The sequence below is a fragment of the Melanotaenia boesemani genome, chromosome 23, assembly GCF_017639745.1.
Source record: "Melanotaenia boesemani isolate fMelBoe1 chromosome 23, fMelBoe1.pri, whole genome shotgun sequence".
NCBI classification, from domain to species: Eukaryota; Metazoa; Chordata; class Actinopteri; order Atheriniformes; family Melanotaeniidae; genus Melanotaenia; species Melanotaenia boesemani.
In genome coordinates, this window is record NC_055704.1 from 20,605,771 (window position 1) to 20,631,953 (window position 26,183).

General features: G+C 36.9%; 1 protein-coding gene across 9 annotated transcripts in view; it reads right to left on the minus strand.

The window, feature by feature from the left end:
* LOC121634478 (ELKS/Rab6-interacting/CAST family member 1-like) overlaps positions 1-26,183 on the minus strand; it is a 142,229-nt gene that overhangs the window by 77,995 nt on the left and 38,051 nt on the right. For 3 of the 9 annotated variants that reach the window (XR_006009236.1, XM_041977132.1, XM_041977131.1), the window contains exons 9-17: positions 25,154-25,246; positions 23,498-23,665; positions 23,247-23,414; positions 21,348-21,485; positions 17,700-17,840; positions 14,723-14,863; positions 10,750-10,943; positions 10,247-10,357; positions 4,789-4,800 (exon numbers count right to left, since the gene is read on the minus strand). Coding sequence is in view for 7 of the 9 variants with exons in the window: in XM_041977132.1 (XP_041833066.1) it covers positions 4,789-4,800; positions 10,247-10,357; positions 10,750-10,943; positions 14,723-14,863; positions 17,700-17,840; positions 21,348-21,485; positions 23,247-23,414; positions 23,498-23,665; positions 25,154-25,246 (1,166 nt within the window). In the remaining 2 variants the exon portion in view is untranslated. The remainder of the gene's footprint in view (positions 1-4,788; positions 4,801-10,246; positions 10,358-10,749; positions 10,944-14,722; positions 14,864-17,699; positions 17,841-21,347; positions 21,486-23,246; positions 23,415-23,497; positions 23,666-25,153; positions 25,247-26,183) is intronic. The other 6 variants (XR_006009237.1, XM_041977136.1, XM_041977133.1 and 3 more) reach the window with 5 other exon arrangements.

A 26,183-nucleotide genomic window follows, 5' to 3' on the forward strand; every position in this document is an offset into this window, starting at 1 on the left:
CAAAAACATCAACTTTTCAGCCTCTCTCATTAGCATGCTGCTAATATTCAGGGACCCACATTAAGGTAAAATTAATATTACATTTGCAGTCCTGTATAAATATTTGATCAGAAATGCTCTTGGGCCCCATGTATGTTTACTGCTCATAGTTCGCCCAACATTAACATCAAGGATTTTCTTTAAACCATGAGGAATTCAGATTTTCCTCTGAAAGTACAGGAAATATTGGTTTGGTTTGCTGAGCCTATAATAACTAGAAAACACAGAAAGAAAAAAAATATTCCAAAACATAATAGATAGGTCTGGCTCACAGTCAGTGTGGAAGAAAAACCTACAGTATGAGGAGGATGTTTTTGAGGAATTAAATAGGAAATGCTTATTTTAGCATTTAATGAATGACTGTAGAAAATCCCTCAGGTGGTGGGTAAATAAATTAGCGAGGTAAATAAGGCATGTGTGTGTTACTGGAAACTACCTATAAAAATATTGTGATATATATGTGATTGAAAGTATATCTGAGTGAAATGTTTTTTCAATTGTATCCACCCTCATGAAGACAAAGAGAGAGCTTGAGTTGATCTTGCATTGATGCATTACAATAAAATACAATACAATCTCGTATCAAAAGATACCGTACCATACAATATGATATGTCTAATACATTATAATACAATAAGATACAATATGGTACAAAATGATACCATACAACATAATACATCACAATACGATATGATACCGTATGATACATCACAATATGAATCGATACAATGTATTGTACAATACAATACGATATGATACTGTGTGATATGATACATTACTGTACAATCTGATGCGATATGATATCGTATGATGCGGTATATTACAATACGATACATTGCAATATGATACAATACCATACGATACATTACAATACGATATATTACAATAAGAATTTTGTTCTTTTTTTTTATTTTGGTTTTTCAACTTAATTAAACGATTAAATGGTAAAACAATTGGGGTTTTTTTTTTTTAAACAAAAATAGTCTCTGCCATATTTTGTATACTAAAATTGAAATATGAAATTATAAATTTCACTTTGTGGAAAATAAAGTAAGATTTAATGTAACCATTACTCCTATTTAGTAAAATTTTGTTATAATAACCAAGGTAGTACAGTGATGTAGATAGGTTTTCAATGCAGTGAGTCTCCGGGACCAACAGGTGACAATATGAGTGGGTCCCGGGGAAATCCAATATTGTCTTATTCCCTCGCAGTGCTGGTGTTTACCATGTATGCGGTCTGTTTTCAAGCGGGTCCCTTTTGGTACTAAACAGAGTGCTCCAATGATGTTTTTATCTCCAATAATCTTATTAAAAGGCACTGGAACTAAAGTCAGTGCAGGGGAATTACTGAATTTCCTTTTGCTAGTTACTGTGATTTTAAAAACTAGTTCTTCACAATGAATCGTTTTTCACGGTAAAAAATGAGGTGCGTCCCCAGGACACATCGATAGTAAATTTACTGCATCTTTTCAGATTTTAATAGGTCAGGGATGCAGGACGCATACCTAGCAACATCACTGGTAGTAATTCAGTTCACTTAGGCTTTATTTGCAGTCATCTCAAGGTACTTTTACAGGTACAGTCCAGTTAAATACAATTCACTGTAGTCCAATAATCCAATTAAATTTAATCCATTATATGAGCCACATTAGTCCAATTTATGATGACCATGTTCATCACGAAAAGCATCAAATTTTCTCTAAGATTCAATCTCTCTTCCAGAGGGAGGGTGGCGGGGCACAGACGTACAGTCTGACTTTATCATAGGTGCACCCTTGGATATCAGTATTTTCCTCTTCAAACTGAAATGTCATTTTGGTTGTTACAACAAAGTAAACTTGAACAATTCAAAATGTTCTTTCTTAAGAACATCGAGCAAATGATTACTGTGTCGATGCTTGATCGATATTTTCAAATTGGATCCATGCCATCAGCTTGTTAAACAATGAAGCCATGTATCAGTGTCAGTATATTGTTACACACCTAATGTAGATTGTTCTGTAGGTTTGCACATAATATTTAAACCTAGACAAAGTTTTTCCTTTTCCAGACTGTTTGGGTGCATTTTAATAAGATAAATTTCGTTGTGGTATCTGTCATCTCATCTCTCTAAGATGGCTAATTCCTTCCCTCCTGTATGTATGTTCATGTGTAGGACAAAACAAAAGCAACAACAAAAAAATAAGAAAAAATACAGTGTGCTTGGTGTGTGATACCATGAGTGTGTCTTCTTGTTGTCATCCATTAGCTCATGTATTACTACACCACCTCAATTCAGGACCTTAACCTTGTCAAACACACATATGCACACACAAAAAGAAAATGCAATTCCTTTTTAAGCTCAAGGAACCTTGAAGTCAGACATTTGGCTGCAACTGAGGAGTTTCTCATAGCAAGATCAAAAACAAGAAAAAAAATAAAATAAATAAAACGGAAGACAAAAAAAAGTCATGTGTCGTCTACCACGCGGTGAGGCAATGCTTTTTCTTTTGTTTTGACTCCTCTAGAGTTCAATCACAGAACACCAGAACAACAGAAGGAGCGGGATCAGTGGCTCTACAAGTTGAAGAAGAAAGAGACAGCAAAGGAGGAGCTGGAGCTGGAGAGATTTCCCTGCTGAACCGACTGCACAAAACACTCAGACCACCAGATTTATACAAGAAACAGAAGGAAGAAGTGGTTATTATGTGGAGGTCAGAGAAACCCGAATATGACTTTGACAACGTCTGTTAGAAAAAGAGCAAATTCAGACGCTGGATTTTGCATGCTGAGATCTCATTACGCTGCGCCCTGACTGGGAGTTAGGAATGTTTAAAGTCAAAGTTTTAGGGAAAGGGTTTCAGTTTTTAAGCCTTTGGGATATTAACATTTCTACACAACTTCCTATTTTACAATGTTTTTATTATTTTTGGTGAGTGGGGGGATTTGATAGTTCCTTGTAATTTTACATTTATCATGGTTACATGTTTGTTTTTTGTTTTTAAATGTACAAGACAACTGTCCACAAGTTTTAACAATTTAAGTTGTACAAAAGAGATAGTGGTTGACCTTCTCTTGTAACCTGCTTATAAGTAATATCACAATGTTTCTGGCCTTCATCATGAGCACTATATATATATATATATATATATATATATAAAACCTATAAAACACTTTAATGTTGAACTCAAAACAATCATGTATAAAAAGATTTAAGTAAGAGGGGGAGGGGGAAACTTATCACACTATTACATTAATATAAATTCATATTATATATTATGTTATACTATTAAAATTAATGAAGAAAAAATTATTTTTACATTTTAAATTCCTTTTTTAATTTTCTATCTGGATATTTATTCGCAAATTGCTTATTTTATATTGGATTTTTCTTTTTGTTTTGTATTTTTTTTATCTGAATATTTGTCAGTTGTGTATTGTACATATTATTTTTGCATCATATAGTGTATTTAATCGAATTCTCTTTCTCTTTCTCATTCTTATAATAGTGCTGCTGTAACACTTCGATGTCACTGTCTGGGATCAATAAAGTGCATCTGATTCTGATTGTAAATGAAACAAATGCATTAAAATGCTGAACCAATTCACACCTCTGATTGAAGATTTAACTGCAGTTTTAAGAACTAAACATAGTTTCATAGACAAGTACAGATGAAACTGAGTAAAGTATCTTAACACCATCTTAACTGCATTTATTAGAAATTCTTAAAAAAGAGGCACATTTATTTGTGAAGACATAAATTTGTATTTTAATATTTGGTAAACTCTGAAATAATGGGCTTGCATCACCATTTAGTTTTCCTCAGTTTAAACAAGTTGTGTTAAACCTGGCCAACACTGAATATAAGTAAACATAAAATGAATTTTAACACAAACTAACACTAGCGTAACCAGGCAACCAACTCTTTTATGTAGGTATTTTCATGGACTTCTGCACATGAACACAACTGTGAATGAGCTGTGTTAACACTGGTTTCATTATAAGTTTTCCTTTAAATGGTTAAAACCTTTGCCTCATTTGATGTCCACAAATCTGGGAATATGCAAAATAGTTTGCTTGTCATTTCGCTATAACTGCTATCTTTTAAAAAAGATCACTAAGCTAAACCAGTTCTAACAAGTCCCAACAAGGACGTTGGTTGGGATCAGTTCCTTGGATTTGTCTTGTAAAGTCCATATTTTGAATTTTCCAATAGTTCAAAGGTAGAAATACTCATCCATGAAGTTAACCACTAAAAGAACAGCATAATTATGTGTTAGGAAGGTTAAAAATGAAGGGGGTTTGTGATTTTTCTAGAAGGGCCAAGACCCAAAAGATGTAAAAAGGCCCTTGTGCAAAAGTTCACAGCTGTCTGAGTTAATAATGGTGTTACATCTGCTTTGACATTTTGGCTTGCTTTTTGTGGCAGCCTTGAATTCTAAGTTATTAAACTAAGTGGTGGTATCAAAGTTCAAATGCTAGTATAGTGAAGAGACCAGCAGGAGCTTGTATAATAGAGACTAAAAGAAAGAAACAACAACGTTTCCCCTTCAAAGAGGCAGCAATGTGACAGATGTAAAATGAAAGTCAAGGTGTATCCTTCAAAGACAGACAGACATGATGAGAATTATTAGAAGCAGAGTTTATGACGGAGTGAAAGAGATAAGAGATCATCTCAACGCAAGGACACGCAGTGACAATGAAGGAGAAAGATGGAAACAAGAAGAGAAAAGGCGTTAGAAGAAGAATAGGCATGCAGTACTAACCTTGAGGCAAGACTGGGAAGAGCGGCAGACAACGTTGCACAGTAAAGATAAAAGAAAGGCAGAGAGAAGGAGAAGGAAAGGTGAGAGGGAAAAGAGGAGTAGAGCGCCAGGTTAGCCAGCTTGATCAATCTTCAAAGAGCAGGAAAGTTATAAGAGACGGAAGAACTGACAGAGAAACATAATTAACCAGAGAGACAGCAGGCAGACAGGCAGGCAGACAGTCACATAGACAGGTTATTAAAAGCAGGCATTTCTTGTTATCAGTAAAATACTGAGGCTAATAACAGTCCTGCTTACCTCAAATTAGAGCTACAAACATTTCACAGCACTGACACAAATTAACTCAAAAGTTTGTGTGATTAATTTTTTCTCTGGTGTTTTTGCATCTCGGTGAAAAAACATAACTTCTCACCCTAACGGTGCACAGCCGGTGGATTTTCATTCTCTACCAGATGGCGTGCAACATGCAACAATTAAGACATAAAATCTGAACTAAAATAATTTTCTAATTCTTTACAGTTTTCCACACGTCTCATTTGATTGAACTGGCGGAACCCAGATTCCAGTATGAGGGTACGCTGCAGAATACACGTTAATGATGGCGTGCCAGAGACTAATACTCCATTACAGAACAATATAACAATAAACAGCTCTAACTTCTCATTACTCAGGTTTATAGTCTACATCTCTCCAAAACCCCTTCTGTTTTTTCACATTTCCCTTCTCCATACTATTCTTTCCACCCGCTATTTAATATCGTTCCTCCACTTCCACTTTGCTTTCTCTTTCCTCTTGGTCTCCCTCTCTCTGTTTTCCACTCTTCCATCCAAAGCCTTTATTTTGACCATCAGGACAGATTTTCGGCTCCATTTCCCCTCAGTGTGAAGTCACATTAGTCTGCTCCAATTACCGTCCTAGTTACTGAAATAAATAACCTGGTACCAGTACAGCAGGATGTACACTAGAGGAGAAAGAGAGCCGCTTGATTTTTACCTCATTTTTTTAACCTAAATCTGATCATTTTATTTGTGAGGTTGCCCACCTGCTGCTCACTAGTAGCTCAGGGTTGGCCCTACTGCCAAGCAGAGACTTGGCCACAAACAAGAGGTATATTCCACTATAATGCACCAATTTCCTTCAGGATAAAACTCACCATTCAAAGGAGACTGGCATAAAATTATTATTTAATGTGAAAGGCTGAATGATTGTTGTTTTAAGTATATAGTTACTATATATATTTGTAAGATATAAGCATGTTTGTAAACATATTTATGATATTTTAGTTTTACAGCCTCACTATAAAAAAGAAACGCTGCTGCATTGGGACAGTTACAGAAATGCTATGTTATAGATGTGTAAACTATTTAGCAACAGTCCTGTAGCAGTTGCCACGATGGAAATTGACACAAAGTAGAATGCCAAATAAACGGAGTAAAAAGATTGAGACGTTATGATGTTGGTTTTGTACATCAGAAAGCCGAAGGATAACACCTGTAACTAGGGCTGGGCGATTAATCAATTAAATCGATAAATCGAATTTTGCATTTCTGGAGATTTATTTTTATGAAAATCGGGATTTTTTTCCATAGTTAGTTAGCAGCAGACTTAGCCCTCCCTCCACACCAGAACGGTGTTTGTCTGACAGATTTTCAGTAAAGTGACCCTTCACTCACGCCTGGGATTTAGCTGTGCGTATAACTGCAGTGAGAAATGCTGCTCTCTACGAGATGCAGAAGTGATCTTTAGCCCACAAACTCTAGTTAAGAGACGACCTTCATCAGGGGAATTATTTCTGCAGTGGATCCTGTATGATAAGGATCCAGATGGAAAGAGATCACGGATGCATTGTTTTGCATATTTCTATGTAAGATATGAAGTCGTTTATATGATGGAAAAGCTTTGACATTATACGCATTATTTTTGCTGGCATTCATTTATATAAACAAGTAAATGTTTTTAATAAGTTTATGTTTGTAAAAGAAAAGAAAAAAAATCGATTAAAATCGGAAATCGGATTTGGTTAAAAAAAATCGGGAGATTTCATTTTTAGGCCATATCGCCCAGCCCTACCTGTAACGTAAGGTGAACTTCTGTTTTGGCCTTGGCACAGATCACTGCATACTCCCCAACTCTGTCCTCATTTGTGTCATGCTTTGCTATTATGTTTGGCTTTTATCTGCCAGGATGCTCCACCTGATCATTCCCCACACCTCTCATTTATACCGTGCTGTAGTTGCTGGATGTTTTAAAGCTATATTTTGTTACCTGCTGCTTAGGTTGCCTTAAGTTAGTGTGATATAAGTGTTACTAAGGCCTTTGTCACTGAGGCTCTGCAGGGTGATATGCTTGCAATGTTGTGTTAAAATGTTAGCATAGCAGGCTATGCACTAAAAAAAATTTTTTTTTTGAACATCTTAATATCTAGTGATAACAAACAGACAGATGTGAATGCATCTGATCACATCACCATGATGCTAGTGTTGTAGTACTCCAGATGATATAAAGGTAGTAGTAAAGGTAGTAAAACAGGTAAAAATGAATGCGAACTAGTTGATTTTTGGACGGTTAAATTGATTCATATTTTCACATGGCGGCCAATGAACATAAACTACTTTAATTTTAAACTAAACTTTTAATGAGTTCTTGTGAAGTTTTAATTTGTACAACACTGGTGACACACAGTAAATAGCAAATATACCAGTGAAAAGTTTGATCATGTGTATATATATATATATATATATATATATATATATATATATATATATATATATATATACTACAAAAACATTTGGCTGAACTCAAAACTATTCAGCCAGAAATAAGAAACTACTTTCCAGCTCAGAATATTAAATTTAGTATCAGATTTTCCAACTATCATAACTTTCATCATATCAAAGTCCTAACGGAGTTATCTAATATCACAGACACTCATTATACTGTTTCCAGCTTCAAACAATTTCCACTTAAAGAGCGCGTTGAGGTTCCTCTAACCAATAATTACAGACCATGTGCAGGGTTATTTTGCCAGCCTATCTGTTTAGGAGTGGAGTGATGGGTGGTAAAAACAGATTTTATTGTTCAATTTGTCCTTGAGCTGCCATGGTTGGATTGCAGATGAATCAGTTTGGTGGAGTTGTCAGAATTAAGGGTTTCAACTCGGGCAACACCCAGCATACCATATCCTTTATAGTGTCTCTGATCGTATTTGATATGAGATCAGAGGATGAGGACAGGTGAAAGCAGCAGTAACTGAAGAGGTGGGATTTAACCAACCTCACCGCAGCGTTTCACCACATTATTGCCTAACCACAGCTTGAAGTTAAGAAGAATTTGTGGATGGGACAGTTTTCCTCATCAAACAGCGAAATGAAACTGCTACATAAAGATGTTAAATCTGCCACCTTTTGTGCTCTCTAATTCAGCATGACCTCTGCAAACCTTTAACTTCAAAGTAATGACTGTCAAAGGAAAGCGAACTTTCCAGAGAATAAAAGAGGACCGAAGCTCACTGATTTCATTCCCAGCTTTTAATTGGGCTAACAGACAAACGCTTAAAGTCTTCATCAGAGTCCTGATCTGTCTCTGATGAAGACAGAACGGTGCAAGGCCATAAATTAAATCCCTGCTTTAGTCCTCTTTTATTCTCTGGAAGTTTGCTGTCCTTGAGCTGAGAGACATTCGGTTCAGCTTAATATAGCTGGAAGATGTACAGAAATTCCTGGTTTTTTTTTTGTTTTTTTTTTAATATTTACTTTTTATTGAAGAAATGCAATTTACAATTTGAAAACAGATCCACTTCTCTCACAGTTTTTTTTTTTTTTTAAATATATAAAAAAAAGAAAAACAAGTAAATAAAAGTTTACAAACAGGAACAATTGGCATGAGGAGGCACTATTCTAATTCACATCATATCGTTGTTAGTATTCTCTCTATGGCAGAAATTCCTGTTTTTACTAGAAAGTTAGACTTCCTCTTATAAAACTACTTAATTATACTAAAACAGGATATTCTTTTTTTTTTTTTTAAGTTTTTACCGAGCAGACATTCAGTTCAGATATTAAATATCAGTTTACTTTAATTTTATTGTACTCAACTGAGGCAATTAAACATCTTTCAACAAAACGAGTGATGTAAAAACACCACAGGAATACCAATCTGCAACAGTAAATGCATATCAAGTTGCATTACAGTGTATTCCACAAACTTAGCTCAGCTGTAAATCAGCATCCGTGGCTTCTGACAGGATAAATACAAGTCTGAAGCTGCATTATTAATATATCTCTATTTCTACTGACCACACTGCAACACAGTGAGGAAATTCTCAATTTTCCTGAAAGAATCAACAAACGTAAGTGTTATAGTCAAACCTCTAAAGATGCTAACAGAGAAAAAAGGAGTTTAGAGCGGGATAATGTGGAGGAAAACCAGCTAAATTCTGATCAACACTGCTTAAGATAAAGGCCTATGACACATGAAGTGATGCTATCTTCTGAGCCTTTTGATCCCCATACGGCTTTGTTTAAAGACACTTAGACACTGAGGCTTGGAGATCATCAGGGAGGCATTGAGTTAGGGAAGCATGCAGGCAGACAAATGCTGCAAGCAGACAGATATAGACATAAGGAAAAGACAGATTTAGACTGGATATTGAGGTAGAGGTATTGTACTCAGGGTGACATAAAGAGTCAGAGACAAACTGATTCAAAATTACGAAGACAAGAAAAGTAGTTAGAAACAGCAACCTGTTACTACAAAAGAAATGACATGAAATTAGTGAACTATCCAGATTCCTAATGTAAGAAAAAAAAATGTTAAAGTCTGCAAGTCAAGCATCCTCTGCTGAAAGTAAAGCTAAAGTAAAGTGAAAAAAACAAAACCCTTGAAATGAAAGAGTTGCATCATTGACAGGAGCAGGGGGCTTGAAGACATTCAGGCTGTACAGCATCCGCAGAGCCAAACTGCGCCTCATTTTACAAACTTTTAGGAGCTGTTAGGTTTGTCAAGCTGCAGTAACAGATGCCGGAAACTTCTGCACATCCTTTTTTTATGTGTAAAAGTACAACCAGGATCCAGTATCCAGACTTGACATGAAGAAAACGGCCCAATTTTGCCATAACAAAGAAGCATGGTGAGAAGCGAGCCAACGCTGCAACTCTTTCATGGTGATTATTAGTGAGCATACCGAGTTCTATCCCATGTGGAAAAGGCTGGCAAACAGGAGGAAAGCATGCATTCATTGAGCATTTTTTTGTTATTATTATCTAGCAAATAGATAATATATTTTTTTAAATTTTAACTAAGTTCAAATATTGCACTGTCATAGTTTTAGTCCATAAACTTTTCCACATGTGGATTGTTATAATAGTGCCTTCATATCCCGTCCTTTAACAAGCAAAGTGACTTTTGTCGTGCAGTATTGTGCCAGCTAGCTGACTAACGAGGGCTGCCAGCCACTCACGTGCCCAGGTAGTCCCACACCAGCCCCCCCATAGGCTGCTGAGGGGCAGCAGGGGGAGGAGCCTGTTTTCGTGACTGCTGAGAATGCCACAGATGAGCAGCTGAAGGATTTCTGAGGTGTGATGAGCGCAAATGAACACACTCGCACAAATTCAGAGCCACATAAATGTAGATATGTCACACATGTGATGACATTAGAGATAAGGTAGAAAATGATTGGAGAAAAGAGGGGAGAAGGAAAGGAGAGGAAGAGGTGAGTGAAAAGTAATGAGTTAATGTTACTGGCAAATCTACCACACACTCAGACAGTATGTTGTCAGAAACTGAGTCAACTAAGGAATGGAAAGCGAAGTCTGCTCTTACAAAAATCATCTTTTCAACAAGTAAAAGCAGCTTTTTATTTCTAAGTTTCAGGTTAACATAGCAATCATGGAGGTACAGGACTTTTGAAGAAAAACTGCTTCTTGTATTTTTCTAACTAATCTAATTCTCCTCCTCTCTTACCTCTCCAGTTCGTGGATCTTTTTCTCCTTGTCGTTCTTTTCATTCTCCATCTCCCTAAGGATGTCCAGAAGTCGTTCCACCTCTGATTGGGCCTTCCCAGCATCCTCTCTGTGCTGGGTCACTTCCTGCTCCAGGCAGGAGATGCGTTCAGAGAGCTCGGTGTTGGCTAGGGACTCCGCTGCTGCATTCTGAGCCTGGAACAGAAATTAATTATTAAAAATAAACCAAGCGTTAGCTTTCACAATGAGGTGACCACCATTTGATCAAAACAATAAGTTCAGGCTAGAACAGACGTGCCAGAAACAACATTTGTGTAGAGAAAGGGTTGGAAGGAGTTGCTGAAACTGACACATGCTCAGGGCTTTTTAATGGTATTCTGGGTCTACAAGTACTCTGGGTGATAAAATGACATTTACAGACAGTATATAGTATATACAGTCTTAGACTGACCAAATATAAGATTTGTGATTTATAAATCAAACTTTGATTTCAGATATCCTGCGTTTAGGATCAACTATATATCATGTCTGAAATGCAGGTCCTTGTACAATTTTAATGTAATATGTGCTGTATTTCTACATTTAAGGTTCATTTGAGTCTGCACTTATCAGTTTGAGTTTAAAATTTTAAAAGATGAAAAATAAAATTTGAAAATAAATAGAAAATAATGCAATAAAATCAGAATTACATGAGCCGTTAGTTGTACAAGGACAAGAAAATTTCATTTAAAGTTTAGTTCTGGGTTTTTTTTCTATTTTCACTTTCACCAAAAAATGAAGCAGTGCATTTTTTTTCTTTCTCCATTTTGCCATTGAAGCCTGCACAAAATCCATCCATTATCTATACCGCTTCGTCCAATGAAGGGTCGCGGGGAAGCTGGAGCCTAACCCAGCATTTAGCAGGTGAGAGGCAGGGCACACCCTGTGCAGGTGACCAGTCCATCGCGTGGCCAACACAGAAAGACAAACTATTCACACTCACACTCAGTCCTGAAATCTGCATGGAAACTTTTTAACTTATCTTGCTTTTAATCACTTTAATGTAATTTATTATTTTATTGTCTTTCCCCACACTAAAATTTTATTTCTTGCATTTTATCTGTTTTATTTCATTAATTGCATTTCTTTTAATCTTTTTAATCTTTTTTTTAATTTTTTTTTATTGCTTTCTGCACCCTGCTGAAATGTTTTATGTAAAGCACTTTGAATTGAACATAAAATGTGCTATACAAATAAATTTGCCATGCCTTGCCTTGCCCTAGGGTCACAAATTAACCTAACATACATGTCTTTGGACGGTAGGAGGAAGGAGCCCTGCACAAAATAATGATTATATTTGTAAATACATTTAAAAACAAACACTTTGGTAAAAAAATGTGTCAACAGCCGCATCACTGCAGCTGTGGGAGGTTCAGGTGTGTTTTTAGCTAGATGCTAATGGGCATGCAAACATGCAGGCAAGTTAATCGTTTTGGTTGTTAATCATCATGCGTTTAATTATTCTAATGTCTGTCTGTTAAGTTCTTAAGTACAATAATCTAAAACAGCATGGTTTAAATTTTTCCGTATGCCATTGGATTTCCTGTGGAGTACGAACATATGTAGTAATGCAAGACTCAAACTTTCCATTACCCAGAACATTGGGTTTTGTTTTGTTTTGTTTAACATGCCATTGTTGTAGACATTAGCTGACCTAATGTGGGAGCTAAAGAACCTGCAAAATAAGCTGCAACTTCTGCTGTCCATTATTCATAATCCATGAGGAGAAAACAATGGTTGGCAAGCATCTGCCCTCGGTCTTGGCATGATAGGGCTTCTGTTTTTGTTGTTTAGTTTATTTCTTCTTTTTTTCTTTTTAAATACATGCACGTGTAAAACAACTATATACAACAGATTTGAGAGTATACATGCAAGAAGACATCAGAGTATTGGGGAGAAATTGCTTATAATTAGATAATGCATTTCCTAGCATGTTGTTTACACTCACTTGAATAATCTGATAACTCCAGAATTTGGATTATGATCAGATTTTTGTTGTAGATGTAAGGAGGGTCATTGTTTTCTCATTGTGTGCATTTGGATTCTCCATGCCACATCCAGTTAAATTTCAGCCTTGACCTGCTCTGTTTGTGTAGTTCTTCCTTATCCATAAAAAAAGACAAAATGGCTTATATCAGCTTAGCATGGCCGCTTACAGATGTTGAGTACAGAGTGGTAGCTATACTGAATAAGTTTGCAACAGGATTTTACTTTAGCAGTGTTTGAATGTCTTCTCGGGGTTATCATTAACAGTCCTTACTCATGGTTAACAAACACGTCCATGTGTTCATTAGTAACGAACACACTGTGAGATAGAAATGCACCATTAGTAGAATTTTTGTATTTTAATTTAGTTAATAAAGTTGTTTATCATCCTTCTGCCTACTGCCTGTGAGCTAATGTTAGATCTTCTACTACTACAAACTAATATTAACAGTATTATGTTGTGCATTAACATATTAGTACCATCAAGTTCTCAACACATCTGAAGTAACACTATCAACATTTCTGGCTCATTCCACATGATTCCACATCGCATTTTATCTAATACTATGTCAATTCCTATTATGGTTAAGTCAACCACAGCTGTTCCTTCCTGCCACCACATGACTCAAACTGTAGTTAACATCAGCTGTTCACTTGCATCAGTGCAACAACATGACAGAATGTGGATGTTTACGGTCCACGATGATATGCAGCAGACTGCTTTTTGTTGTTTTTTTTATGTGGGATACAAAGTAGGATGTGTGTCACATACCTGCCAAGTTAGGAGATACAGATTTTTCTCACAGGTTTCCAGTCAGGACTTTTTCTCTCTCTCTAATAGCATCTGGTAGGTGGGTGTGCTCTGTTATTCACTCTGTATTTTTAAGTTAAAGTAGGTTATTATTTAAAAAAAAGAGACTAAGCTTTTTTTTGTGTAAAAATGTCATGGGCATAAAAACACTTGTAAATTCAAAATTTTAATTTTCATCTTTATTCTGCTCTGAGAAGCTGCACTGAAAGTACAAAAGAAGAGAAAAATGGAATAAAACTGAGAAAAATAAAACATGTTAGAGGTCAGAACAGCTGTGTCTGTTTCCCAAATGCAAATGTTGCTCCTGGGACACACTGACTCTGTATGTGTGTGTGTGTATGTGTGTGTGTGTGTGTGCAGGCCTCAGTGCCACAATACATAAACCTTATTAGTTTTGGAAGTGTACAGTAGTTTGGACAGATCTTTATGTGGGGAGGAAATGTTTGGGTATCTGATGATTTACAAAAACTTGAAGACAGAGAGACAGATAAATAAGAAAAGAAAGGAACGTAACACACTGTGTCACGTGTCCTTTTTCCGTCCATTTTGGGGTAATAGAAAGAGACTGAGAAATGAAGTCTCATGAGAAACACCACAGATGCATTGACACCTTCATGCATATTCCCCTTTCCTTGTCTTGTCACATACACACTCTCTCTCTCTCTCTCTCTCTCATGCACACACACATACACATTTAGATTGTGATGGTGCTGTCTTCTCCAGTCTGTGAAAATGACTGTAAGGCTGTCAGTGAGCTGTCACACACATACAATTTTATGAGCTGCTGTGTTGAAGAATATGTGGTATGCAAGCATACACACACACACACACACACACACACACACACACACACAAATAAGAATCTCTCTCTCTGTCTTGGAAAACAATTAAGGCAAAACAACAAGTGAGGGGAAATATTTAAGTAAAAACTGACTCTACTGTAGCTGTTTTTTTTTCACCACTACATTTCATAGAATTACCACCAGATCTTAGTCAGTAATGATCATCAATAAAACCAAATTAAATCCACTCGATTTGGTTTTAAATTGCCAAAATTCTCCATTACTCTTTCTTTGAGAATGCCTAACCTTTGTAAGCTTAAATGACCCAAAAAATCCTTCCTCATGTAAATTCTAACCTTTTTGAGTTGGTTCTCCAGTTTGATGCACTCCTCCCTCTTCTGCTCCAGGCTGATTTCCAGACTTTTCAGCCTGTTGTCTTTCTTCAAAGTCGATGAGGCCAGAGAGGAAGCCTTCTCTTTCAGATCCAACACAGACGTCTAGATGGGAATGAGCAATGAAAAAAAGCAAACAAACAGGTTACTGAGGCAAATGATTATGAATTTATGGGCATAGCTTCTTACTTCTTATCAAAACCTGGATCTGTTTCATATCTAAGCACCACTTCTTACTACTTTCTAACAAAAAGCTTTCTGATATTGAGCAAAAATGTTCTGATTATCAACCAGTTTTTTTTATTTATCACTTACAGACTCAAATTGTTATGTGACCGCAGGCAAACACAGAAATCGTCCACCTAAAACAACTTTCTTGCCAACTGCTTTATCTCCTGCATACTGACCTAATCGCAAACATCATCCTCCACACACTTTGTTCTCCCTCTGATTGGCATGCATTTGTACTTGGGAGGAAGTAGCAAACCAGATAAAATGATTTGTGCCTTAAAAGTTTCCAGGCTGTAAGAATAAGATGATGAGCTGAGCCCCATGCTTTTTTACTTACAGGAAGGAGAGATGAGTGAGGCAGCATGGTGGCTCGATGATTAGCACCAACATTTCACAACAAGAAGACTCCATGTTTGAATGTCATGTGAAGTATTTCTGTGTCAGATTTGTATGATGAGCTTGAGCCTGCATCGTTGTGCATATTAAAAAATAACGTTTTATCCTAAATTGATGATAGGTGATAGTTGTCTGTCTGTGGCTTGCATACGGTGTACTACTCCCCTTGCTGTCCAGCATCTGGTAAACATTCACTATCCATCGTCTGTGATCGTCGGGGAACTGGAGCCTATCTCAGCAGCAAGGAAGGGAACATCCTAATCAGGTCACCAGTCCACAACAGGGCTCATTATGACCCATAAAGAATAATTTTTATGGTTTGTCTGTTTCTCAACAAGCTTACTCAAAAATATAATGGATGAAAACCTTTGAATGAAATTTTGTACAAACAGTGGGGTATGTTGGACAAGTTATGTATCAAAATTTATTAATTTTTTTACATTTAGATTTTTACTAATTTACCCAATTTTTATTTAAGGGATGAAGCTAGAAAATTCTTTATTTTGTCATTCTTTTTTGAATTAGTGGTAAAATGCCATACATTTGCTACTTTCAACATCTGATTGTTTTAAAAAATATAATGTTTTAATCAAAACAAACAGTAAGTCAAGACTATAATTTATAACTATACAAAAGTAATTTCAGCTTGGAATAACATGCAATTATTCTTTAAGGTCTTCTTCCACAGTTAGATGATTGACACTGTCCCACGCTGATCATAAAATTTCCCACAACCTGCCTTTTTTTTCTTACTCTCTGGCCCATTCCCTTCATCCGCGAAGTCTTTCTTTTTCTTTTCTGGTCTTTTCCTCTTTTGGTAAAGAGGCAGTGAAACAGAAACCAACAGGACCAGGAGAGATGTTCAGACGTGTAATTTCACTCTCGACTGACCGTACCAACTCCAGACTACATGTTTGACTGGGCTATGGTCAGAGAGACCGTGCTGCTTACTTTGAATATATTTAGGTTTGCATACACAGACAAACCCCACATTTGGGACGACCAGGAAAGAGAGAAATGCTTGTTTTCTCAGGGAATTTTCCCATCTATTTCTCAAATTATATCATGACAATGTTACAAGTTTTATGACTTCACAATCAAGAAAGTTAGCTTTCAGCTAAAGTCAGAAAAGGTGTAAAAGGAGTCCATACCACCTCCAAATCAGTGGAAACATCTGTCTCGACCATGTCCAGCGTAACAAAAAATATATAAACTTGATCCTCTAAATCTAATTAATAAACACTTCATTTTTTCTGTTGCCTAATCCTGATTTTTATTCAATTGAACTTCATTTGTATAGCGCCAATTCACAACAAAGTCATCTCAAAGCACTTTATAGACATAATCACTCCAAGCCTGTTCATTGTGATTCAATTAAATCAAATTCACATTAGTCCGATTTTTAAAAGCTGTGTTCTTACAAACCGATTTATAAAAATTAATAGTGTATCTAAGGAAACCAACAGATTGCACTGAATCTTGTCTTCAATTCAGTCCCCCATCCCGAGCATGCGCAAAGAGGCAGGCAACAGTGCAAAGCAACAAAACTCCCTTTTAACAGGAAGAAAACCCCCCAGCAGACTCCGGCTCAGGGAGGGTGGACATCTGCCTCGACCGGGTTTTATGTCATTGTGGTTTAATGTCTGATGTCAGTAGCTTCACACCTCATGTTAACAAACAAAAAGTCCAACAATTTACTGAAGGACCGAGTTTAACCACTAAACTACTGGAAACTGTTTAGATTGAAGGTCGATTATTAATGTAGCAAAGAATTAAATATGCACTCACACCCTGAAGAGGTGTCACCTTGGTCTAAACTAGACATGTTTCTCTCTAAACTTTGGTTCCATAGTAAGATGCTATTTTATTGTATCGAGGTAGAGACTACTAAAAAAAAGAGTACCTGGGCCTGTTGATGCTTTTAAGTGTGATTTAAAATACGTTAGCTTAATTTTAGTTATAATGGCTACGTATGACTTTCCCACTGTGCTGCTCAACGGCTGCAGAGAGAAGACAGAGCCTGAAAATGCCTCGTCATCATCTGCTTCTCCATCTCTGCCTTCACTGTGGCGTCTTTAACAACTAACAAAGGTCACAGCGAAAGGAATTCAGCTCTGATCACTGTTTCCACTGGCTGCGAGCCCTTGCATTCTGTCTTCAAGGAAACATGATTGTTTCATTATACTGTAGTTGTCCTTCAACGGAAGAAACTTGGGCTGTTTATAAAGTCTGCATTTCAATAACAGATAAATCACAAAAGGGGAAAGTGTGAAAACTGGATGTGTGTTTGTGTTTTTCTCTGTGTGTCATCTACCTCACGGTCAGCCAGGTCAGCCTGCAGCTGGGAGACCTTCTCCCTTAACTCTTTTAGCTCCTTCTTGCTGGACTCCATTTCATCTCCCTTTTCTCTTTCCTCCCTTTCTCGCTGCTCCTTCAGCCGCTCAATGATTCGCTCCTGGATGTGGAAAGAGAACGAGGGAGACTAAAAGTTACAAAAGGACAAAAACAGACAGATTTAAGAGAGACAGAGTGGGGAGAAAAATTAAGTCGGTGTGATGGAAAAAGAGAAAAGGAGAATAAAAACACCTTATACTCTCCAACAACCACTCACAGTCACTCAATATCAAGTTTCTGTACTAATAACCATCACATTAAACTTTATGTACATGGCAGCTTTGACAGGATCTAACAGCCAACAGTGATTTTACACACATAATGTGTTTTGGCACTAGATGTAAAATTCACAACCACTAAAACACAATAGACGGCCTCTATAGCTGAACAGCAGTACAGCCGCCAGTTTAAAGTTAAAGTACAAAAGTTCACACAAGCAAAAGAAGTGTGCAAGCCCACAGTGTGTATGCTGACTGTGTCATGTGAGTTTTTGAAGTCCATCTTTTGTGAGATCTGATTCAAATTTTCCACTTCAAGACTGATGACATTGGCATGGTTTAGTTTAAGGGTTAAGGTTATGGACTGAGTAATGAGAAACAATGTCAACAATCATCTGCCAATTATTCCAAGTTAAACTATTAATATTGGGTCTGTAGTCATCTGAAAAAGGAATTACACCCTCTTTCAACATTAAGACATAATTTAAAAAGTCATTAGTCCTGAACAGGTCCAAAAAAATTGTTAATACAACCTCAGTTGTGCAACAACACATGACATATTACAGTGTGGCATTTTTTTAAACAAATACAAACTAAATCAAAATGCAACAGCAGTGTGTAAAAAACTAAGAAATAAAAAGACTAATCAAATGCACTTAATAACTGACCATCGTCAAGTCTGAGCACCTTTATAAAAGCAGAAGATCCTGCAGGTTGCTAGTCTGAAAAAAACGGGGATGTCTAAACACAACACGCAGGAGGAAAGACTTCAGCAATGAGCAAGTAATGTTTGTTTGAAAGCATTGTAGAAAACTTCTTCTCTCTATAAAAGAAAATGGTTTAGGCTTCAAAGCTGCAACTGAAAAAAATCACAAGATTTCTGGAACAATACTCTTTGGACATCAGACCAAAGTGAGGATGTTTGGCCATAACAAACATCTCCAAACACCTCAAGGCAACTGTCAAGTACTTTGGTGGATGGGGTAAAGATGTGAGTTTGTTCTGCAGCTATAGAACCTGGGACCTTGTGTATAAACTCCATGCATGGTCCAAAAATTAATACTGACCAGTTCCCACGCACAGGAAAAAACAATTTACATGGTGTGTGCAGGCAGAGTCTCAAAGTTTAAAGCAGTAGTGAAAATGTGGATTTTGTTAGTTTCTAGCATCAATCCCACAGTCTCATCGCAGAAGTCTCCGAAATTATGTCTCCGCTCCAGTTCCTGTGATATGTCTATTGAAAATCATCATTATGTATGCAGATACCTTATTAGCTTATTATTTTATGAGCGCCATGTTTAATATCAGAAAGCCCAGCCTTATTTCTGTAATATGCAGAACTTGTCTTGAAGAGCACATTGAAAGTTATTTAATTCATTCTCACTTTGCAACAACCAAGATCAGAGAAAGATGGACAGCTTTCTCTGCTCATGTGAAGTAGGTACATTATGGCATGTCAAGGATTGAACAGTGTACTGACAGAAACACACCCACCTCACCAGAGAGAAAAACCCTTAAACTGACCTACAGCGCCATTTTGAAGATATGCAGAATCAAAACAAAATTTTTATTTGTGGAAGCAACCAAGACAGGGTAACGGTCTTGTAGATGTGCACTCAATTTAACTTTTGTAGAAACTTTAAAAATAAAGATGCACAGGATAATGCATGCACATAGTTTTATGAATGTGGTTGTAAGTAATTTTACAAAATCAGCACAGCCTTGTACACACAAGCTTCGTAGGCACCCTGCAGCCACTGAGTCGACTGTGAGGTTGTATCTCTAACAGCCTAAACTTGGCTTAGACTATCAATTAAAACAGCTTCAAATCTACAACAGAATGGTTTAGAGAGAGAAGAATGGAGGATTTGCAATGGCCGAATTAAAAGTCTAGACACCACCCTGATTAAATTGTTGCACATCTTAATTAACTGCAGCAACATTGGCAAAACTTCCCACAACAATGTGAGAGACTGATGAAATCACACAGAAAGCCATTACTTCGAGTTATTGCTGCTAAAGGTGGCACTAAAAGCTACTGGATCATGTAACAGAATCAGTACTACGGTGTTGTAGTTCTTCTGAAGTTGTATTTACAGAAAATTAAGGCCTTGTCAAGACCAGAGTGCACTTTTAACCCCTTCGCGCCTGTTGTCTTACATTTGCATCAAACCTCTTCTGGCCTTTGTTTATTTTATTTCTTCATATAAAGTTATTCTATTTTATTTATTATTCTATTTTATTAACTTTTATTTATGTACGTATTTTATATTGTTTTGTTTATTTATTATTATTAATTTATTTATTAGAAATTTTACTTTATATTGTTTCGGTTTTTATACTTATTATTTCCAGTATTTTTCCCTGTATTAATTTTTTCTTTTAAAAATTATAAATTAATTCAGGCATTAGGTAAATTTTTATCATTGAAAAAGGGTCTTTTATTTGCCTGAGTTGAAACCTCTAACTAAGATGGCAAACGCATGTATTAAATAAATTTTATCAATCTGTGGTGTGGAAAAAAAAACTGTTGTTTTCAGCTGCAGCTATTAAATCATTAATATACTAGAAAACATTCTTGCAAAACATTTAATTAACAGATACTTAAAACAAACCTACAAAATGCATCAGACACAAACGAGCCATAGGAGGCATATAAGATTAAAGTGTAACGCAAAGCTCAAACAAAGGCCAGCGTATCATCATAAAGCAACTGGGTTCAGGCAGAGAAAAAGAAGAAGACGAAAGGTAAGGAAACAGGGAGGGAAAAGGCTAAAAACAGAAGATGACGGCACCAGCTGAATTAGAATGAAGAGGAAAGAAGCAGGAACTATCAGCTGTAACATCCTGCCAACACTCACACATGTCGCAGACACCCAGCATATTAGTCACTGAGCAATTAATAACCCTCCTTCCCGTGCATGTTCAAGTCCAACGGAGATTGAGTTTGTAACATAATCATCCGCAACAGCATAAAAATATATGCTGATGGTTACTTTCCCAGAAACTGGGTCAAGTTCTCGCAAACGCAGCCTAAAGTGTAAAAGATCTGATGGTTCAGGATGTTCTGTGGGCAGCGAATCTGAAAGTTCAAACCCAAAAAGTGATCGATGGCTTAGTTTGAGCCATGTGGCTGCATGTTGGTCAGCTCTTCAAGTTGTAAAAACACAGGCTGTGAATAATTTAATGATGAAACAGTCAATGTGATTACTGGTTCATTCACATTTATACAGTCATTAGGTCAACGTGTGGGTGGTCGACGGCTTCGCTCATAGAGGTTTTATTATTGTAACCTTGCTTGAGCTCTGACCTGAGGCTGACCAGCAGTGTGTGTGTTTGCATGTGTGTACCTTTTCGGCCAGAGCCTCTTCCAGTGTTCCCAGTGCAGTGTCTGTGTTAGAGGTGTCTGTCTGCAAAGACTTGACTCTGTCTTTCAGGCCGCTCAGCTGTTTCTCCTTATCCCTCAGCTGATCCTGGAGGTTCTCAATCTGCAGAGAGAAATACTCATCAACCGGGTTGTTTTTAATCATAATTCACCTCTTGAGCGTTAGATGATATTTTGCTGGCAGGTCGATGAACTCTAAGAGTCAGCCAAAATAAAGCGCAGGAGCAGGTGCTGCTGAGTAACACAGAGACGTGACCAAGGTTTACAGATGAACGGTAGATACAGCAGCTCATTTTAATCACACGGCTGAAAATTAAACTCGTTTTAATAACATCCACTTACATTTGCAAATATGAAAGAAATGTGCTGTATCGGGAAACAGATATAAATACTGGAAACTAAAACATGCACTTGACCAAAGCAAACATTAATTTAGCAGCGTGTCATCTAATGCTGCTCTTTTGTCATGTTTTTACTACAGAAAATCTAAAGACCTGGAATTCTGCATGTGAAAATATTTTTTTGTCCGAATTAAAGAAACATAAAGCCTGAACAACTTTGCTCAAAAAAAAAAAAGGTCAGGCTGGTATGTAACCTTTGACTCTATTGCACATGAGTAACACACATTTACAGTACCACAGAGACTCCGAGAGTGTCAGTAAAACATTTCCAGAACCTCATTAATCAACTGTTGACCTGACAGCTTGATTGACACATCCTCCTCCTCCTGTCTCAAGCACACACGCACACATTTGACTTTGAGAGGTAGGGAGACGCTTTGATCATGTGTGCATTTCCTAAAACTGACAACTGCTGACTGGCTGGCACACACACACGAGCACACACTTACATACATACAGGCAGAAACGCTTTGCTTTTGTCTTTTCTTATTTCAGTCTAAAGGTAATAGGAGATTACATAAATGCAAAAACACAAGGAGGAGGTGGAAAAAGCTGGAAATTGAAAAGAAAAAAAAACAGAGTGGATCCTGATGGAATTGTCAGCATCTCCCTCTCAGACACTTAGCTGCATTCTATTTGAAGATGGCAGAGGTCATCATTTATTAAACAAGAGGAACTCATTAGTATGCATCTGATTTTAAACACACTCTGTCTCACTCCTCCCCCTCCCTGTCTTGCTTTAAGACTGTCTGCTTGATTGTCTGTCTCAATTATCTGCACAGAGGTTTATTTCATACATTCTGTTTTACTGGAGGACACAACTGGTCAGATGGAATGATGGAGAGGTGGAGAGATGGAGGAGAAAATGGTAAATGGCTTATTGGATTTCTAGCTGTTACAGCCTAGATAAAAAGCTAGATCTTTACACATAACATGTAGTCATTCATTCAAAGTTTGCTTCTTCTGTGTCCAACTCCAAAGAGAAGAAATCACTAGGGCCCATCCATGTAACTCCCAGCATTCAAATAGAGACACTCATATGCAAAGACAATGTTAAACGTAGGAAAATTACACAAAGGACACCAGTGACTAGTTTCCTCTTTACCTAAATTACCTGTCTTTGTGCTCATCTGTCTTCCTCTGTGCATGTGTGTGTGTGTGTGTGTGTGTGTATGGCTTCAGCTTTTCATCTATTCTCTGTCCTACAGCACCATCTTGTGGTTAAGGTGTTGTACCACAACATATTTTCATAATAATTTCTATTAGCATCAGTACAATAAGTTGTAGACAGTAAGTCAGTAAACATGTGCTATTATTAATTATTAATTAAATATAATAATTATTCCCCACATAATGTCTATGTAAATCAAACATCTTGAACTTCATAATCATAAATGGAAATAAGTACGACTTACTGGAGCTAAAATTTATGACGTCATTGCAGTCATTTCAAAGCATCTCACCTTCTTCTGCAGAACGTTTACTTTCCGTTCCTTTACGTCCAGCATGTCCTTCAGATCAGCGATCTCTCCTTGCTGAGTGCTTTTCTCCTCTGTCAACTCTGACATCTGCTGACTCTTTTTAGAAAGAAGAGACTCCTTTTCTTCCAGACGGAGACGCAAAGCATCCACCTGAGCACAAGTAAAAAAAAATCTGAATAAAAATCTGTTCACTTACTAAAGAGTGACTGAATGCAGCAGGACAAAGCTTTTACCTCAGTCTGTAGTATGGCGGCTCTCTGCTCCTTGGCAGTGAGTGACTCCTTGAGTACGTCCACATGTTGTTTACTGTCAGAAAATTGATTGTTTAGAGTGTCCAGTTTGGTCCTGAGAGCCAGCAACTCGCTGTCTTTACGACTCAGCTCCTGCTTTGCCTGTTCCATCTGAATAACACACAGTATGAAAACAAGAAGACCCAGTTACAAGGTGCCTAAGAAGATAACACACTCTCCTTTATATATATATATATATATATATATATATATATATATATAATGCAAATAAAATCCACGGGAAGCTTTATGAAGTGAGATCTTGTTCTAGGAAGCATGCTAAGGTTTTAGTTATTGTTATGTAAAACAAAGGAAATATGTCTAATATTTCCACATAAGCACTGTTTTTTGTATTTTTACTTTAAGTTTAAGAAGAAATAACAGTTTTCCGATCCCTTTGTACCGCTTTGTACTTCAAATCTTAGATGGTAGATTGGTTTTTCCTCTGAAAAACAATAAACTGTTAGACACACATGGATATAAATGCAGTTTTAGGCTGTAAGTGTGTATCCGACTTGTGCATTTGTACTAAATGGTTGGGGTCTATTCTTTCATTTAGCATGAGATTATTTAAAAAATAAAAACAATTTCATATGTTGCATCAGAGTTTTAAGGTCCAGTGTGTAGACTGTGGAGGCATCTATTTGCATTAATTGCAGACTGCAGCTAACTAAATGGAAAGAATGCAGAAAAAAATATGATAGCTGAGACAAATGTTAAAGACTTGCTCCAGATAAAACTAGCTTGTTTTAAGGTAATAAAACTTTTCATTAATCTTTTCATGCAATTTTATTAAGACACTTCTGCTACCTCCCTACACACAGGAATGTTTTATTAAAATTTTATTTTGCATGTGTGTAAATGTTGCAGATGAAGAGAATGGACCCAAACCATTGTGGAACTGGAAAAATCTTTTATTAAATTTAAGTAAATCCTGCTGCGGCACTAGTTCACAGAAACCTCGAGCAAAAAGGAAAGAGAAGCAAGTTAGAGATCCAAAACCCACAGCTCAGCACAGCTGGATTCTCTCTAAATTCTGCAGCTGGATCAGTCAGACTGTAGAAACAACTACTACTGTCAAAAGCCACACATCACACACAGCACTGGAAGAAATGACCAGGCTTTGTTCACATGAGCTAACGCTGCAGGTGCACTATAATATGAAATTATATCTGAATGTAAAACATATTTGCTACTGCAGCTTTTAGGAGAAACTGAACACCAAAGGTAATTGATGTGTTTCTGAAGCATGATTAGTGGATTATTGCGGTACTGCAACCAGCATTGTGGTACCTATTAGTACAAGCTCCATTGTTACGATAAATTAAACCAGATCTCTTAAAGAAACCCTGAACATGTTTAACCTGCTTCATAGTTTGGGCCCCTGAACTTTGCAAAAGAATATTAAGTGGCAAATACCCTTTTAATGTCATGATCCCAGCTGTGGATATTTGAGTGTTATAGTTGCTTTCTGCTGTCTGAATACTACTAGGATTCTACTGAGGGACTCCTTTAGAATCATCAGCCCATCAGAGAGACAGAAAGGCAGAGAGAGAAAAAAAGGGAAAGAAAGCTCAGACACAGAGGTGCGTCTCTTACTGCAGACACCTCCTGCTGAAGCTCATTGGCTCGTTGCTTTAGCTCCTCCTTCTCTGACTGGCTGTGAGTTAGCTCCTCTTTCAGCTGTTCAACCTGGCAGGAGAGGAGGGCGTCATGGGTGCTTCGTATTAGACTCGCATATCCTTTTGTTTGTCTCACCTGTGTTTCTCTCCTTGCCTCTTGGCTCTTCCCAGTAAGCAGGGAAGAGAGGCAGAGATGCAAGGAAGGGACACAAGATGTACTCATGTTGCACAACATGTCAGCTGTCAGTTTTGTCAAAGTCAACCAATAAAAAACAGGGAGAATAACACAAGACAAGGGAGAATAATGATTAGATTTTGACCCACTTACCCATTGGATTAATGGAAAAGTGAGTCCAAACTTTTGACTGGTACTATATAAGTCTAAGTACAATAACCTTTAAACTGGTACTTTATATTCAAGGTCAAAAACAAATTTTACTCTCACCCTCCTTTTATATTTATAAACTGTTTAACTGGATAAAAATATTTGGGCTGCAAAGAATTAAAGGACATATTTGTCCCTTCTTTGCTGCGATAAGTAGATAATAAAGACTGATAGTATTTGGAGAATTTAAACCGCTCTTATTATGGCTACAACTCAGATACTTCTGGATGATTTAGCTCATTAACCTTAATAATAATCGCTAAAGTGAAAAAAATATAACACACCTGCGAAAATGGTCGTAAAAATTGTGAACCAAGTAATTGTCATCTTTCTGCTGACAAAGAACACAGTCCTTAAAGGACATCTCGATCAGATCAGTTCTAGTTAATTAAAAGCTGACAGCTTTCATGACAGACAGCAACATTTAAAGTTTATCTTATCTTCTGCTATCTACAATCCAGACAGAAAGAAATAGAAATAAGAAGACAAATTCCTTCTTCTTCAGCACTTTTATTAGATGCTAAAACCTGGGTTAAGGGGCAAAGTCTCTAACTTTATTTGAGCCAGCTTTGATCAGAACACATAGATCAGTGTTTCAGCACATTCAGCCTCAATAATTATA